We start from the raw sequence: 18,818 nt of genomic DNA on the forward strand, positions 1-18,818 counted from the left end.
CACTTTGCAAAATGGCGGTCGCGGATTTCATTCAGTACTTATGAAGTTTTCACGATTAGAATCACAACTATGAAAGATTCAATAACTTAGGTAAAGGCTCTGATACTGATGTAGGCAGCAATCAGTTTTTATAAATTATCAAATTTCGAGTATGGGAAATGGCAGCTACGTTTGGTCACGTGGCCTCACTGACATGATGGTGAACGAGTTCTCTCAAGATTTTAAAGCACATAAAAAATTCTTCCATGAAAAATAATTACACAGCTATAACAATCGGACTTTACTCTTAAATTTGTCCACATATAATACCAGTAGATGTGTACCAAAAATGTAAAATGGTTAAAATTGCTGTTAAACATAACATACACTACATTGCTTAACAGTTCACAGGCAGGCCTATGCATATGTAACAGGTGTTCTATTTATAGTGCACTGCACTTTGTCACTATGCTCTATGAGGTAAAGGGTTAATGCTGAAGCGAGGCAGCTGTTAGTACCATTTTTATAAGTCTTTGGTATGACTTGGTCGGGGTTTGAACCTGCAACCTCACGCATCCAAGGCCAATGTTCTAACCACTTAGGCCACTGGAGTTGTAACTGACCTGAATATAAAATTTCAAAATTTGTTGATATCAAGGTCCAACTGCAGGCACAGGACAGTACCATGGTGAGTCTCGGAATCGGCCAAACTGGTTATGTGAGAAAGCTTGCCTGTAGCTTCTCGAGGGTCGGTGGTTCTTTCCGGGATTTCCCGGGTTCTTCCTCCACCATTAATACTGGCTGCCATGTATAGCCCATCGTGTGCTGAAAAATGGCATTAAACCAAACAACAACAACAACCATGGTGAGAAACAAACTCCACTGTCCAATAGCAATTTTATGCAAATTTATATGGAACTGGAATGATCACTGCATTCCTTTACTTGCAATATTTGGAATAATTATATGCTAAAATAAGAAAACTTGAGTATGTCACTTTAGCGAGCCTGACATGTACTAGGTTCATTCTAATTGGTTGTCATTGTGAAAATAATATAGAATGGTTTTGTCTTTCATGCCAATTATATTCCAAATATGAAAAGAAAAAACAAAAAATGATAAATGATCATAGTACTGTGATGCAGTACCAGCCTTATTCGCCTACCTCCCAGAATTTTATCTCCTGATAAACCCTGGTCTCAAAAATGGTCCTGACTGGCACAAAAAGTTGAAATCCACCAATCAACAGAAAAATATCACTCCTATACAACTGTAAAGTTATGGAAATGAGAAAAGTTGTGTTTGTATGACATATGAAAAGGTTGGCAGAAAAGAAGAGAATTAAATTTGAAATTACTCTTGATGTCGGGGCCCCGAGTGGCCTAAAGTGCTTGCCGTTACGGATCACTGCCATCTCACCTCTGTCTGCGTGGGTTTGAGTCTCAGGCTCGGGTAATGTGGGTATGTGAGAAAGCTTGCCAGTAGCTTCTTGTGGGTTGGTGGTTCTTTCTGGGTTTTTCCCGGGTTCTTCCTCCACCATTAATACTGGCTGCCATGTACAACCTATCGTGTGCTGAAAAATGGCATTAAAGCCCACAACAACAACAACAACTCTTGTTGTCTCTACCTTCATGCTTTAACAATGCAGGCTGAGATTATACTTCTACTAAATGTAACATGAGAAATAAACATAGGTATGATCATAAAGGACAATTGATACAAAAAAAACTTTACCCTGACCATTGCTGAAGGATAGGATTCCAGGTGACCCCAGACAAATGAAGCATGACCTGAAAATACCCTGATGACCAGTAAGATCAAATGAAAGTAAATAAAAACTTTACCCTGACCATCGCTGAGGCAGGAAAGAATGATACCAGCCCACCCTAAACACAGTCCTGACAAGTAATCCTGAATGGGGATCTGGCCCACACAATAGCTCTGGCAGGATAATGGAACATTGTAATTGAGACAACACAATCGATGGTCACGGCCATCTGTAATGAAAAAAAGAAAAAGAAAGAAAGGGTTACTGTCAATACTAACATTTTCTCCAGAAGACAAGTTGTTGTTTTTTTTAAATTAATTTTGTAAGACACTATAAGTAACAAAGTCACATTAATGTCAATATAATTGAAATTTCATTTGCTATTTATATTGGCAACAAGAAAATTATGCTCATTTTAACCTGCCAACCTGACAAACATTCTGAATTCAAAAATGAAATAAATAAGCTATACCCAATATATGACAAGTGACTTCCTTATTGTCAATACAAGCTTTGTTTTACCTCAAAAATACAGACATAAATTGAAAAATATTAAATTTTGAGTCAATTTAGGGCATGGGCAGACATACTGACAGATGCAACACATACAGATATCAAAGTGATTGCTTTGTCAAGCTACCACCAAAGCAGACTTGATAATACATTAAAATGAAATAATGCAAATCAAGATACAATATATAAACATACCAATTTACAGGAAATCTTGAAAATTAAAACATTCACCACTCAAACGGTACAATCAAAATGATTTCTTCAGTTTTAATGTAAATACTTCTTATGTATTTGAAGTATAACCTTAAATTCACACAAGCATTTCATATAGAAAAAAACTAAAAGTTTGAAGTTCTACTTGATCTTATTCATGGTTGACAACATTGTTATTACACTGTGTATCAAAAATATGTGCTGGTGAATATGTTTATTTCAAACACTTATTAATTAAAGTAAAACAATGCAGCTGATACAGTTTTATGTCGAACGAGTAACACAAGGTGTTCAGTCCTAAACACAAATTCTTTCCAAAATGAACGCATTTGGAGTTGACGACAACATACAGAATTTGTTTGAAACTTAATGACACCATACGTAATGACACCATACATAATGAGTGCTGAGAGCCTTGCAAAGATATTTGACATTACTGGTGGTTTGGAAAAGATTTGCACCTGTTACCCCCAGAGTGTTCTCATGAATTGATGGTTCTTTCCAGGGTTTTCCCAGGTTCTTCCTCCACCATTTATACTGGCTGCCACGTATAGCCTATCTTGTGCTGAAAATTAGCATTAAACCCAACAACAACAACAACAACAACCCACAGATTGCTTGTCTAAGACAATGACTAAGTCATAATGTGGAGATGGAAAATATTACTGTAATATACTACTCATTTAGATGGATAAAAACAAGTTTCATCAGTGTAGGGTCAAAACAATGTTTGATTATCCTTGATTTAATAGGGCTAAAGATACAGACAATGTAACACACAAATGCCTGAAAATAGAAATGACATAAAGTGTGAAAATTTGGTCACGGTGACACAGTTTTGGCATTGATGTGTGTGTGTGTGTGATTTGGATTTTGAACGTAGCTTTAACATTTTTTCCAGTCATATCACTATAATGTATGTCTGCAGTGTGACATTTTATAGTGATGTCTACCACTGGGGCATCATGCCGCAGACATTGTAGCATGATGTCCCACCCAGTCACATTATCCTGACACCAGGCAGACCAGTCCTAACACTAACCTCTTAATACTGAGCACCAAGTGAGGCAACTGCCAGTACCATTTTTATAAGTATTTGGTATGACTCAGTTGGGATAAACCCACGACCTCCCACATCCAACGTGGATGGTCTAACCATTAAGGCCACTGGAGCGTGCATGGCATAGATGAGTTACTCTCATTGATATGCATCCAAATACACATGTTTAAGTAAACTACAATCAAAGATACTGAAGGTGTAATGAATGAATATCAGAAAATAAGGTGTACAAATTAGGTCACAGTGACCCAGTTTCAGTATGGCCAAGTTACTCTTGTTCACTGAGGGTGTAATGATTGAATTTGAAAATATTTGATTAACTCAAGTGTGAACTAGATTTTGTGTCTCTAAAACAGAGGCACCCCCAATGCAGACCAAAAAGTCTAAGTCCCCAATAATTCATAACTTAAGTTTGAAAAGTTGCTATAATGGCATGAAAATCAATTCAAGTCATTAATATTTAAAGAAAGAAAATAAAATTGTTTACAAATGTGACAAACTGCCATAATGGAATAACATAAAACCTATCCTAAATATGAATACAAGAATAATTACAAAAATATTGAACATGCAACAAACTATACACAAGTCACTCAAGCACAAGCAAATATACAAGTCATTGAAATAGGCAAATTAGGTCAAAGTGACAAACTTTTGCTCTCAGCATGTTCCTCTGAGATCCTCAGGTCAATTTTCAATAGCATACTTGAAATAGGTCAAAGATATTGAGAGTGTCACAAAACACTAACTGAAAAAATACTGCCAAGCATGTAAATTGGGTCAAGTGACCTAGTTTTTTTGTAAAGCCAGGTAATTTTCCAGAGTTGCATTCACATACTAATTTTCATTAGTGGTAAAATATGGTCCAAGATAATGAGGGTGCAAGAAACAAATAGCTGAATATATACATCATTCAAGCATGCAAAGTAGGTCACAGAGTTATAATTTGGGTTGTTGTTGTTGTTCTAGGGTTTAACGCCATTTTCAGCACAAGATAGGCTATACATGGCGGCCAGTATAACTGGTGGAGGAAGAACCCTGGAAAACCCAGGGAAGAACCACCGACCCACGAGAAGCTACTGGCAGGCTTTCCCACGTACCCACGCTAGCCGAGCCTTGGACTCGAACCCACGCAGACAGAGGTGAGATGGCTGTGATCCGGAACGGTGAGCGCTTTAGACCACTCGGCCACTCGGGGCCCCTCTATAATTTGGGAATGGCTGAGTTACTCTTCCTTAGATACATCCATATAGCAATTTTCAAGAGTACATGTGAAAGACGGTCCTATACAATGTCAGTGTAACAAACAAATAACTGAGATACTTAACTCACTAAAATGTGTACATTAGATCAGAATGACCTAGTTTTTAAAAAGATGAACTATTCTCCCTGAGATGAATCCACATACTGTTCTGTATGAGTGTAGGTCAATAGCGTCCTAAATATTGAGGATGCAACACACAAAAAGCTGAAAATATCCAAGTCACTCAAGCACACAAATTAGGTCAGAGTGACCCAGTTTTGGTATGGCCATGTTAGTTCCACTTAGAGGCATCCATATTACAATTGTCACTATTGTAGGGTCCAAGATATTGAGAGTGTAATGAGCAAATGGTTGAACATAAAGAAGTCATTTCATAAAGAAAATTAGGCCACATATATCACATTTTTAACTACTCCATGATCCATCTAGATAGTAATTTTCATGAGTGTAGATGAATTATGGCAGGTGATATTGAGTGTACAATGAGTGTATAGATGTATACCAGTTTATATGTGAATTAGGGTCCAAGAAAATGAAGGCATAATAAATAAATAGCTGAAAATACAAAATTCAAAAATGCATGAAATTTACGTCATAATAACATACTGACTGAATGACTGTTCAGATGCACCCATATAAGACAAATCTGAATTTATTTTTTAAATAGAGTCTAAGATATTAAGGGTGTAATGAACACATTTCTGTAAAATACAAGTAATTCAAGCATGAAAATGAGGTCAAAGTTATCAAGTTTTCATATCATTGATTTTCCCAAGTGCAGTGGAAATAGGGTCTAAAATATTTAGGATGTAATGAATGAATGGCTAAAACTCAAAAGTTAGTCAGGTATGAAAATTAGACCAGAAAGACCTGGTTTTGATATGGCTGATATACTTTTCCTGAGATGCATCCATACCCAAATTAAATTTTCTTGAGTGTAGGCAAAATAGGATCCAAGATATGGAGGGCATAACAAATGAAATGAATGCACAGGCAAAATGGTATATCTTTGTACTAATATCAATAGTGCGTGAATAATGCAATTTCATCTTACAGTAATCTTACTTTCCAATCATACTTTCCTAAGATTTAAAAACAATATAAATACAAGTCTAAAACTGACTATTTAATTTTGTGAGACAATTTAATATAATAAAAATAACAACAACTAACCAGCAGCACAAGCAATAGTTTTCCTTATGTCAACCATACAAACATGGGGGTTGATCTCTCCACTGATGCACTTTGCAGAGCATGTCTCACTCATTTTGCTATTCTGACAGCACTCTGAAAAAACAAAATATTATAGAAGTTTTCTTTATGCTAACTAATCCACAAAGATGTAATCAAGAAATCTTTCTGTAGGTCATGATTCTCATTCCCTAAATTTCTTTATGAGGTAGTATCCCAGTTCTGATGGTTTTGATTGACCCATCTGTGTTCATGGGATATGGATGCCCCAAAACAGTGTATGAAATAGCTTAAACACTGAACTTTACCAAGATTTGATGTACTGATGTATGGACTGTTGTGTATATTAATAATGTGTTTTGAATTTTTGATTCATGGATGTAGATTACAATGAGCTATAAAATAGGGAGTAATTTCCCATTGGATGATCAAGTCAGGTGGGCTGTCAGAAAGTACTGCAACATAAAATATTGTCAAGTAGAGCTGTAAGGTGTATATAAGGCCAAAGAAGTGGACAATGAATTAATTTCTAATTCACAGTAACTTTCATTTTCTGCACAATATTTAATGCTAGTCAGTGATGTAGATGATGTGAGGTATTAATAATCCCTCTATTGTAAGCTCTTCCACACAAAATAGAATACTAAAGTATACATACGTGTTCTGTTCTGCCAAACAGCTGTCCAGTTGATTGATAAACTTGATTTAATGTCTGGAGGTATCTCTGAGAAAAGAAAGTAACATAAAAACAAATGTTGAATCATTGTGGAAGGTGTGCTACTGTATTTCATGTATTTTTTCGTACCCTTTAATTTTTCATACACAATCCAGTTATTAAAATAATAATTATTTACATGCATCATAACTTTTCGTTCATGTAAGAGTTTAACGTTTTTTCTGAGTTTATCGTGGTATAAACTGTCAGTTGCTGACTCACACAGCTTACATAAAAAACAGAAATCTTAACTGAGCGTAGTAATACATGTTTGTGGTTTTTCTGTTACGTAGCTATTTATAGCACTCGGAATTGTCCAGCTTGATCGTAATAAGGTCATCATAATATCAGTCCTTCAACCAATGGAAGCCAAATTAACTGAATTATTATTATTTTTTTTAAATTGTTAGAATGTTGTTGTCTTTTAATGCTTACTTTGTGTCTGCCATAACTGGCAGTGTTTATCTTATGTTGTACACATGACTCTATTTATAGAAGTGGGTATTCTTAGAAAAGTAGTTCTCCTTACAGTTCATACAGAAATGAACGCCTTTCATTTTGATCACGTGGTAACATTCTGACCAATGGAAATGTTACTTTCCTTTACCAGCTACTGGCATTGCAATTATATCACTATGTATTTTTCAAAAAAATTAATTAAATAATTGGACATAAAATTTCTACTAAGAAGATTTAGGTCTGCCAAAAAGATCAAAATAGTGTATTGCCATTTTGTTTTTACAAAAATTAATAATTAATTGTTGGTGAGAAAACACAATGATTGAGGCATAAGCATGGGCACCTGCAGCATAAGTCCTGGAGGTCACAAGACCCTCTCCAGAAATCATACTGCAGATATATATATATATATATATATATATATATATATATATATATATATATATATATATATATATATATATATATATATATATATATATATATATATATATATTTATATATATATATATATTCTGACAAGTTTAATCATGCAAATGAAGCTGAAAATATGTCACAAGATTCTGTTCAAAACGCTTAGTAAATTTTATCTTTAGTTTCAGACTGCTTACTATACTAACTCTCCTGGCCGTGACTGACTGACACCCCCCATAAAAAATCATACAGACGTCCATGTGCATAAGCTCTCCTATTGTGATTACAATATCTACTGGTGTTTATTAACATATGGACAAAGGACTTTACAAACCATACCATTAAATATTATTGTTAATTAGTTCTCCTTATTAAGTCTGTCACCGTAATAAAACACCACGTGCATTTTAAAATGAGTTGCGGAAGACCTTTGATGTTTTCTTATCCAACAAAAATTGCATATCAGTACATGCTAAAAAGAAGACCATAGACCATTGGTCAACTAGTCTTATTGTTTCATTATAGTCATACAAACAAAAAATATAAAAACCTTGTCATCTTCTATCGTAAATATGAAAGTCAAGGATGCCGTTATCTGTAACTATACATATACTTTATTTTAAGTACTAGTTCTGTTCTGACTTGGATATAATTAACATTTTATTGCAAATATATTCTATGATATACCCCACTATTATCTTTATTGGCAAGTTTGAATAACAAGTAATCCATATGATCACTTGCCCTTATAACATCTGCTGTATGTACAATGGCTTTAATAGTACATTGACATATTTTCATTTCCCTAAAGAGAGCCTCTTTTCCCTACTGGCAGCCTCGCTGATTTGACCTCTTCTGTCAATTCTTGCACTCAATCTGGTTTCAACTGGAACAACCCAAAGCGCTAAGCATGTTTAATTACTGTGTAAATAACACTGCAAAGCATTGTCGTTGTTGTGACAATGTACACTGTAATTAAAACACGAATAAATTATAGTTTCAACGGTGTTTATTGATAATGGAATATTGTAGGGTAGTACTACATGAGGATTATCACATCACAATCATCAGGAAACAGTCGTTTTTTCTCTTTGTAAACGCTACAAATAAAATCCACAGTGAAAAAATACGGTCTTGTACACTGACAAAATTTTGTTTCATCTCTCTCTCTCTCTCTCTCTCTCACTCACTCATGTGCATTAACTAAAACATGATTTCAAGTACTTTATTTTTTATTGCAATTTGATAATGAGATTATTGTTAATGCAAAAGTACAAGTTGCACTTAATTTCTTGACAATGTTGTCTCATATCGTTGTGTACAAAAAATATTACCCATAATACATGTTCAAACCATCTTAATCATTTTGCCAACATTACACAACATAACAGCTACATATGCTCTAAATGCAGACGAGCTTGCACACTGAGACATAATTCTCTCTCTCTCCTTCACTGATAACAACAAAAAAAATATACATTTATTTTTGTATGCTTGTACTGTTAGGTTGTCAAGTAACGTGTGTTCTATAGAACTTGTTCAGGTATGATCCCTTTATTTTTAGTACATGGTCAGCACCACCAAATGATAATTATTTATTTTACATATAATTTTTCGTACAATGAAATTAATAAGTATTTTTTCGTGTATGAAAAATAACATGAAATATGGTATACTAGAAAATTAGACTCATACATGTGAACCTCCCTGCTGGGAAGGTTTTCCTTCCAAGATGAGGCATGTCTCTCATCCCTCATTAAAACTCAAAAGAACTTAAACATTATTATTATTATTTTTTTCCCCTCATACTTTGGTTCCAATGTCATATATTTACATCAAAGACTTCTTGTCATCACATGACCATGAAATGGCTTATGCAAGATAGACAGGAAACTTTGATTGCTAATTCATCAGACAATAACCTAAAGTAATCATTGGATTATACTATGTGTAACTGGTAGTAATTCAAAAAGGATTAAAGACTTGAATGGATTATGGCTGGAATAAGAAATAGCTCAAGCAGCATACAACAATTAAGATTACTTGGGCTCTCTCAGAAGGGTTGGCTTGGCTTTGGTGTTTAAAATTTTCTGAGATGGATTATATTATGTGTGATCAGAAGTAGTACAGAAAGGATTAAAGACAATGGATTATGGTTGGATTGGTCATTACTAAAGAGCAAAAGTGGCATAAAATAGGTCTGCTTGGCTTTGGTGTCTAATGTTTCCTGAGAATGATTATTTAAAGTCTGTAGAGATATCTAATGTATATACTGGGACACAATAAAATAATTTTTTGATGTCCAAGAACTTATGGTGAAACTGTTTTCACATCGGTCGTATGTCCAAAGACTTAAGAAACGAATTAAATTTGTGTTGAATGTGTGCCCCCCACAATGCACGCTGCAATAGAATAAAGAAAACACTTATTTGATAATAAAATGAAAGAAATTAACCTTGTACTGTTATCACTGATTCCTTTTTTTCATCATGAACATTAAGTAATAAAATATATCCATGAATTCTGCATATGTAGTATAGGCATCAATACTGTAGTATGTATCACTTATGTCTGATAACACGACATATTGTTTATTAACATGAACACTGAGAAACAAATTGTGTTTGGTTGTACTGAAAAGGTTTGAATATGTTATCTGACTGAAAACTGGATCCAACAAAATTGCAGATGAGAGGGAAATAATCAACCAATTGCAAGAAGACAACTGCCATTCATGCATGACATGGTGTTAGGTGCAAAATAACCAATACTGAATTATATCCAGGTTACTATATGACATCTCTCAAATAATATCATTTGAAAATACATTCACCTGAGTGCAAGTGACAATCTTTTTGCTAACATTAATTACAAAAAGTATAATCAAAGCAAGTTATTGCTGTGTATACTATTTACTGGCAAACATAAAAAATTGTTGAATCACCCACTTGTAATAATTATAAGTACAGATGCCAAGCAAACATTAGTCCAGATGGTGAATAAACACAACTGGCAGTGAACAGCAAACTCAATGTTTGAACTTATCACCAGGACATCAAAGATAAAGGTTATTTATATTACAAAGCAAGCTGACCTCAGAAGCCAACTATTAAAATATTTAAGCCAATTTGTTTTTAAAGGATATCAATATAATGGTTATTTTATTACAAAGCAAGCCGACCTCAAAGCTGACTTTGGATTCTTGCAAGTGTGCTGATTTATTTATTTTTTTAATATACAAAGTTGGCGAAGATATGGAAGTAACTTTGGTTCCTTTTCACCAGTATTGATGTGAATTTTAAAAATAAATTGAAACAATGGAACAATTTTTTACAGTGACACAATATAGTGCTTTGTGCACAGACATCAACAACCCAGCGTTGCCCAGATGTTTCAGAGAAAAAAATCATCTGATGAATTTGTGAAGGACAGACGAGAAGAAGATGATTTTGCAATCCAATAACAGCATATCCCTAAAGTGTTGACATCATGAGGACTGCTATAAAAATAATCCAGGCAAATGTTAACTAAGAAAGGATACAAATGTTTGTACTACATATAAGGAGAGTATGAAAGGCAACAGGTTACTGTGAAAGGATTAATGTGATGAGATGATGTGCATATTTTAATATAAAAAATGTAAATTTGTTTAACAGTTGTCATCTTTGTCAATTTGACTGGGAGATGGAAATCCTGATTTAAGTCAAACTCATGGCCAAATTTTGCAAATCTTTTGATCTGTCCTAAGCTGACCTTTCTATATGTCACATGACTGCCGATTTGTCAATTAATTTCATGATTTGGCTGTGGGTGTATATATTCAGCAAATTTCATGGTTTTACTGTGGGTGTAAAGAGTTAATAAATTTCAAGGTCTGGCCATGGGTATAAACAATCAACAAATTTCATGATCTTTCTGTGGCTGTAGACAGTCAACAAATATCCTCATTTCATGGTCTGGCTGTGGCTGTATACAGTTAACAAATGTCATGGTTTGGCTGTGGGTATAAACAATCAACAAATTTCATAGTCTTTCTGTGGCTGTAGACAGTCAACAAATATCCTCATTTCATGGTCTGGCTGTGGTTGTATACAGTTAACAAATGTCATGGTTTGGCTGTGGGTATAAACAATCAACAAATTTCATGATCTTACTGTGGCTGTAGACAGTCAACAAATATCCTCATTTCATGGTCTGGCTGTGGCTGTACACAGTTAACAAATGTCATGGTTTGGCTGTGGGTATAAACATCAACAAATTTCATGGTCTTATTGTGGCTGTAGATTGATAGTTCAAGTCCACTGAAAGGGCTTGAGACATAATCACCTTGCATGCCAAAACTTTAGCTCTCAGAAAACATGTCTTGAATGACAGCAGCTTCAGTAGGCTTCTGGCTCAAGATACAAACTGATATGAGTTGTCACAATGGCTAAAAGTTTCGGATATCTAGGAGTGGTTGCTCCTGATAGTAATCCTAACCTTAAAATTGAAGCTGGAATTGGTGTAAATGGGTGCTGGATTTTGTTCTTGTATCCAGGAAAGCAGGTCACCATGCATAGACTGAGTGGCAAAGGAGGGAATAGGTTGAAACTATGTTGGCGCTAGAATGGACAAGGTTCAGGGTTAGCCAACAATGTTGCTTAAGTCTGGTTATCAAAGGACTGATCACACAGCCACTAATGGGGTCTACATGTGATGATGGGTTGTCCAGGATGGGTCCATATGTGGTGATGGACTGCCTAGGAATACATGTGGGCTGCCATACCAGGTTGATTCAGTGCTGGTATGATCTGGCTATGGTCCTGTGGGTAAACAAAATTTAAGGTTGTGTGGGAGGTCCCAGAAGGCAAAAATTGCAGAACCCACTTAGGAACAGACAATCTTTCTCTAGTGACTGAGACATGAAAATCTGCAATACTGAGAGAAATTGCATCCTTTTGGAAGTGTTTCTTGGCTTTCCAGCAAGCCTGGTTTAACTCTTTGGCCATAAACATTCATTTCCCTTCTGACCAGTGCAAACAAATATGACAAATATAGTTTAAATGACACCCAGTAGAGATTATACAGGTGAACTTCAGCCACCTATAAATTTTTATATGCCCCACACTCATGCTGCCCATTGCTACCTGTAATTAGTGCAAAATAAAGGCATATACTGGTAAAATCATTCAAGCATCTGGCTAGGCTTACTGTGATGTGAACACTACAATGAGTGAGGTTCTGTATGAATATAAATGAAATAATTTCTTCCATGTGATAAGAAAACTCCAACTGATCACCCAGACTGGTGAAAAGACCCAAATAAATATGCAAGTCCACACTGATGACTGATGGTATCTGATGCCAATCACTCTATCCCAGGGGAGAAAACTCTGACTTCAGTCAAAGCAAGCAAAGGGCATTTTAGCATTTTTATTGCTAAAAGAGTCAAAAAGACATCATTAACATCGTTTTTAGCTTGACAGGGCTGGATTTGCAAGGTATTAGACATTCTCCTAACATATCATAATCAGCTAATATATATGATAAAGAAACAATTTCAGAACAAAACTTCTCGCTGCAACTGATGAGAACTGGAATCTTTGATAATGTCGATCCTTGGCTATTAACTTTAAAATAATCGCTATATAATTACAATATCAAATTTTTGGGGAAATCTAAATTTCAGATATTTCATCACAATATATACATGCAAAACTGTCAATGATGAACTAACTTAAAACAGCATCTAGTGACCAGCATATTTTGTAGTGGTTTTCATTTTAAATAACATGTGCTGTATTAAATTATCGGACCTTTCTCTTTCTTCTTTCAGACTGTAACTTAGTATATTAAGCTTATTTCAAGATTAGAGTCAGTAATAAGTTTATTGACCATGGCTGTCTGAAAACTTAAGATGCAATGACAATATTATTCAATATAAAAAATTAAGAGCATCCAAAACCTGAGAGTATCAAAAGACAAATGGAAAAAAGTAGTAAGAGAAATGCCCAAGGCATAAAAGCAATGACCAGGGCACTGGACTTGTATCACCTATGATGGTCTGAGTTAGTACTGCTTAACATTGGGTTATACTGTCTTACAATTTTAAATCATACAAACAACACACAAATTACCTTTCATAGTCTGCACAGAAACTGTTGGAGTTGGCAGACTGGTTCCATTGGCATTTAAGGAATGCACCTTGAAGAAATATCTCATGCCAGTCTGTAGGTTAGAGACAGAGAAGAAAGTCTTTTGTGTGGATACCTGACAACATAAAACATAAATGATTATAACAGATTCTGTCTTGGTTTCAAAATTCTTTCTTGTCATTGAATGTTGTAATTAGAAACTTAATAAATATGGTGAATCAAGTCATTTTAACTAGCAATGAATATCTGCATATCTAGCCAAATTTTCAGTTTAAATATTTTAAATTCCATTAGCCCAGGTCACCTCAGGCTTCCATCAATATGCAATCAAAGGCCAACCAACCCAGGGTTTGAGACAAAAATAAAGGTAAACAAAAATGCGGTTCATCAAATTTTGGTGTGTTAGATGGCAACTCTATATTGAATAAGGTAATTAAATTAATAGCAAAGCCAGGACCTGCATATTCAACCCACAACTAACTAGTATTGCTGAAAATTGTCACCCTGACCACAAGATCAAAAGGACGAGCAAGTATTTTGCAGATCTAATTGTCTTAGCTTTAAAATGACTCAATGAATGTATCAATTAAACCCATTGAGAGATTTAGGAAATAAAAGCAAATGAAAAACTTTATCCAAAACCTTGACACAATTGTCTATGACAAAGACCCTGACGACAAGGTTAAAAGATTGAGAATGGATGTCATGGAATGAATTATCTTTGCTTCAAAAATATTTATCCCCAGTATTAAGAAACTCCATTAAGGGGCTTCGGAAACATAAGAAAATGAAGATACCTTTAAATCTTTAATTTAAATTCTCCATGACTGTGACTTGAACCCAAGCACAGGTATGCAAGACACCAAATGATATATCTTAGCTTCATAATGATTCATTGAAAAAATTCATTAAGGAGTTAAAAAAACATAAACAAATGGAAAAAAAACATTATACAAAACCTTAACACAAATTTTCCATGACTGACCTTGGCCCAAAAGATGCTGTGATGACTGAACATGGTATAGAATGAACTGAACATGTCGTAGAATTAAATGAACATGTAATAGAGTTAATTGAACAAGTCAAAGAATGAACTGAACATGCCACAGAATGAATAGAACATGTCACAGAATGAATTGTACACATCAAAGAATGAACTAAACATGTCACAGAATGAAAAGAACATGCCACAGAATGAATTGTACATGTCAAAGAATGAGCTGAACATGTGATAGAATCAACTGAACATGCCATAGGATGAAAATGTTTTAGGTTCAAAATGAGTCACACTATGTATGATGACAATCGAAGAGGAGTTTTAGGAAATATACACAAATGAAAAATGTAACCCAAAAATTCAAATGCTATTAATAGTCACTACTGGAGAAATGACTGCTATACCTCACTTGGCACTTAATAAACTTGACAATAAAAACAAAGTATGCTAAATCACACTTAATAAACTTGACAATAAAAACAAAGTATGCTAAATCACACTTAATAAACTTGACAATAAAAACAAAGCATGCTAAATCACACTTAATAAACTTGACAATAAAAACAAAGCATGCTAAATCACACTTAATAAACTTGACAATAAAAACAAAGCATGCTAAATCACACTTAATAAACTTGACAATAAAAACAAAGCATGCTCAATCACACATGTATAGGTTTGACAATAAAAACAAAGCATGCCAAATCACACTTAATAAACCTGACAATAAAAACAAAGCATGCTCAATCACACTTAATAGTCTTGACAATAAAAACAAAGCATGCTAAATCACACTTAATAAACTTGACAATAAAAACAAAGCATGCTAAATCACACTTAATAAACTTGACAATAAATACAAAGCATGCTCAATCACACTTAATAGGCTTGACAATAAAAACAAAGCATGCTCAATCACACTTAATAAACTTGACAATAAAAACAAAGCATGCTCAATCACACTTAATAGTCTTGACAATAAAAACAAAGCATGCTAAATCACACTTAATAAACTTGACAATAAAAACAAAGCATGCTCAATCACACTTAATAGTCTTGACAATAAAAACAAAGCATGCTAAATCACACTTAATAAACTTGACAATAAAAACAAAGCATGCTAAATCACACTTAATAAACTTGACAATAAATACAAAGCATGCTCAATCACACTTAATAAACTTGACAATAAAAACAAAGCATGCTAAATCACACTTAACAGTCTTGACAATAAAAACAAAGCATACTGAATCACACTTAATAGTCTTGACAATAAAAACAAAGCATGCTAAATCACACTTAACAGTCTTGACAATAAAAACAAAGCATGCTAAATCACACTTAACAGGCTTGACAATAAAAACAAAGCATGCTAAATCACACTTAATAGGCTTGACAATAAAAACAAAGCATGCTAAATCACACTTAATAGGCTTGACAATAAAAACAAAGCATGCTCAATCACACTTAATAGGTTTGACAATAAAAACAAAGCATGCTCAATCACACTTAATAGGCTTGATAATAAAAATAAAGCATGCTAAATCACACATTTTTGGTAAAAAATACACTGTCAAAAGTAATAAATTTGTTACCCATTTTATGGTTTTGCTACCTAGTGGAAAATCTGGTGAAAAATGTGTGGTCCCATGAACAGTGAAAAAAAATGAAAGAAAAGAATTCAAAGTGACACACTTGGTTTGAATTTTACTTACGAAAATGAAACATCTTTTTCCTGACAAGGCTGAAGCTCAAAATTACCTATTTGTTTAAATCAAAATTAAAGTCAATCCATGGTTTTGGTAATCCTGAAATTTTCTAGCAAATGATTTCAAAATGATGATAAAGATGTTTAAGTACTAATAAAAAATAGAAAGAAAGTCAATTTAAAAAGCATCTATGAATTTACCGATGCCCATCCTTGGCCATAGACATCTAATGTATACTGTACAGTGTAGTTATTCACCATCGGTCCACCTAATGGGGGCTGCCATACCAATAGAACTGTGTCAGTGCTGTAGTTCTTAACTGTCAACTGGGTTGGTGGTCGAGGTTTTGACACTGAAAAATAGGGCACAAACATTATAAATCATTTGTAAAAAGGGGCCCAGAGTGGCCGAGTGATCTAAAGCGCTCACCGTTAAGGATCACTGCCATCTTAAAATAACACACTTCATGTCCTGAATTTGACCTACTACTGAAATGTAATACAAATTTTGAAAATGAGGCATCAGGAAAGTTGTAGGGTCAGGATACCTGAATTAATTATGGAACCTACTTGAACTGGACTATCTATAAATAAAGGTAAATATGAGTACCACAAATGGCACATGATATGTCCTTCTCATGACCTTTTCCTACAAAATGGCCCTCAACTTTGAGTTAGAAGCCTGAAACATTGTATGACAAGGTCTAGACCTAAGAAAAGTGTCATTAAAAATGTCTGTCAGTAGTTCAAAAGTGACAGCTTGGATAAGAAAACAACAGTGACTTGTATGAACCCTTGTTGTGACACTAACTTTGAGGACAGAACCTATACTGTCAAAATATGAGACATTGTCAAAACATTGACTTTGACTGTCAAAATATATAACATACTAAAATGCCATCATTAATTTAAAATGTGTACTATTACACTGACAGAGGTTACTGATTCATTTTCTCTTTCTGTGACCTTGACCTTGAAGCAGGGGTGCAGTTTGGATATGCAGCATACAATCCATAAATCAAGAACAATTGGTTAATGTTTCATTCTTCAGCAGTCCAAACATTATGCTTCAGACAATGATACAAGTACACATTCCCTTGCCATGATCTTGACCCTGAGGAAGATGGTGCAACTTTGGTATGTGATACAGCAACTATACTGCAACTGAACTCAGAGTCTCCTGGAGAGAGAGGTAGAGACAAGCAGAGAACAAAGTCTTCTTGTCCAGTCTTGCAAAGAGAGCAAGTATTTTGATATTCTGTTGGGAGGAATATGTATTGTTCCTTGATGGGGGGGGGAGGGATTCATCCCTACATAAGGAATTCTAAGAATGGAATCAGATCTAAATTCTCTTGATTAAAGATTAGGCCAACATGAGTCACCATCTCCAAACAAAGAGATCACAAAGAAGGACACATCTGATGGCACTGTGCCAGTTATCAGAGTACTGGAGAATGGGAACCCCTAAGGACCAGTAAATGAACCACTATTACACCCATCACCATGGTGAAGGTTCTGGGAGTGGAAGTTAGTGCACAAGGAAGAGCTGAAAACTGGAAGATCTCCTGTTCCAGATAAAACCACAAGAATTTACTTTGGGCCTGGAAGAAAGATGTGCCTATTGACCTCCAGAGACCTATAGAAACTGCTCAGTCATTTGACCCTAGATGACACCCCTGATTTAGGTGGTTGTCTCCTTCTTGAACTGCTCTGTCAGAACACACATTTTGCTGTCTGGCCCCTATTAAGCTCTAGACAACTTTCAAGTCAGCTTCCACACCACTGCTGAGTGAGGAGGCAGCAGCAGGTTTGACTCTGGCTGTGTCCTGGAGGATACCAGCCTCTGATGATCCTGGACATTTGGGATATAGAACTGATCATTTATCAGAAGTCCACATTTCTTCTTCCTCTATTACCTGATTCATAGAGTGGCACAAAGGAGGAGAACCCAACAGATAAAATGAGCCAGTATTACAGGTTATTTTGTCAACTCCTTAGCATCCACAAAATTCAAGTTTGTCATGCTGTATTCACTCATACATCAAGGCAGGACTATTTTGTTTCATCCTGCTCTTGTGAGAAGGTTTCTTTCTGATTGGGGTTTGTCTTCCCATATCCACTAATGAGGTTGGATGTGGGGACAGGACTATCCCCTTGATCCTCTCCCTGGAGAAAGGGATTGGTGATTTTCTCAGCTTCTGAAGTGGCAAGTGGTGGTTCCCCTTGTGTTACTCAATAATTATGCTGGAGGAGGCTGGAAGTTCAAGACTTTGCCCAGTCCACCCATAGCAAAGTCGTCCATGGTGTCATGGTCAGACAAGAAGACCTGGCTGAATTACAAAAGAGTGGTGGGAGTCTAGACCAGCCAACATTAACAAGACCTTCCTAGTAAGGCAGTCAATA

The 18,818-nt window shown here is 35.0% G+C and overlaps 1 protein-coding gene across 1 annotated transcript in view; it reads right to left on the minus strand.

Annotated features, from left to right (window-relative positions):
- Positions 1-18,818, minus strand: part of LOC149803037 (Ig-like and fibronectin type-III domain-containing protein 2) — a 117,019-nt gene that overhangs the window by 78,044 nt on the left and 20,157 nt on the right. The window contains exons 4-8 of the mRNA XM_089952592.1: positions 16,617-16,768; positions 13,693-13,825; positions 6,647-6,712; positions 5,971-6,084; positions 1,824-1,976 (exon numbers count right to left, since the gene is read on the minus strand). Of these exons, the coding sequence (XP_089808718.1) occupies positions 1,824-1,976; positions 5,971-6,084; positions 6,647-6,712; positions 13,693-13,825; positions 16,617-16,768 (618 nt within the window). The remainder of the gene's footprint in view (positions 1-1,823; positions 1,977-5,970; positions 6,085-6,646; positions 6,713-13,692; positions 13,826-16,616; positions 16,769-18,818) is intronic.

Source organism: Sinohyriopsis cumingii, chromosome 3, assembly GCF_028554795.1.
Source record: "Sinohyriopsis cumingii isolate HCF-2022 chromosome 3, ASM2855479v2, whole genome shotgun sequence".
NCBI classification, from domain to species: domain Eukaryota; kingdom Metazoa; phylum Mollusca; class Bivalvia; order Unionida; family Unionidae; genus Sinohyriopsis; species Sinohyriopsis cumingii.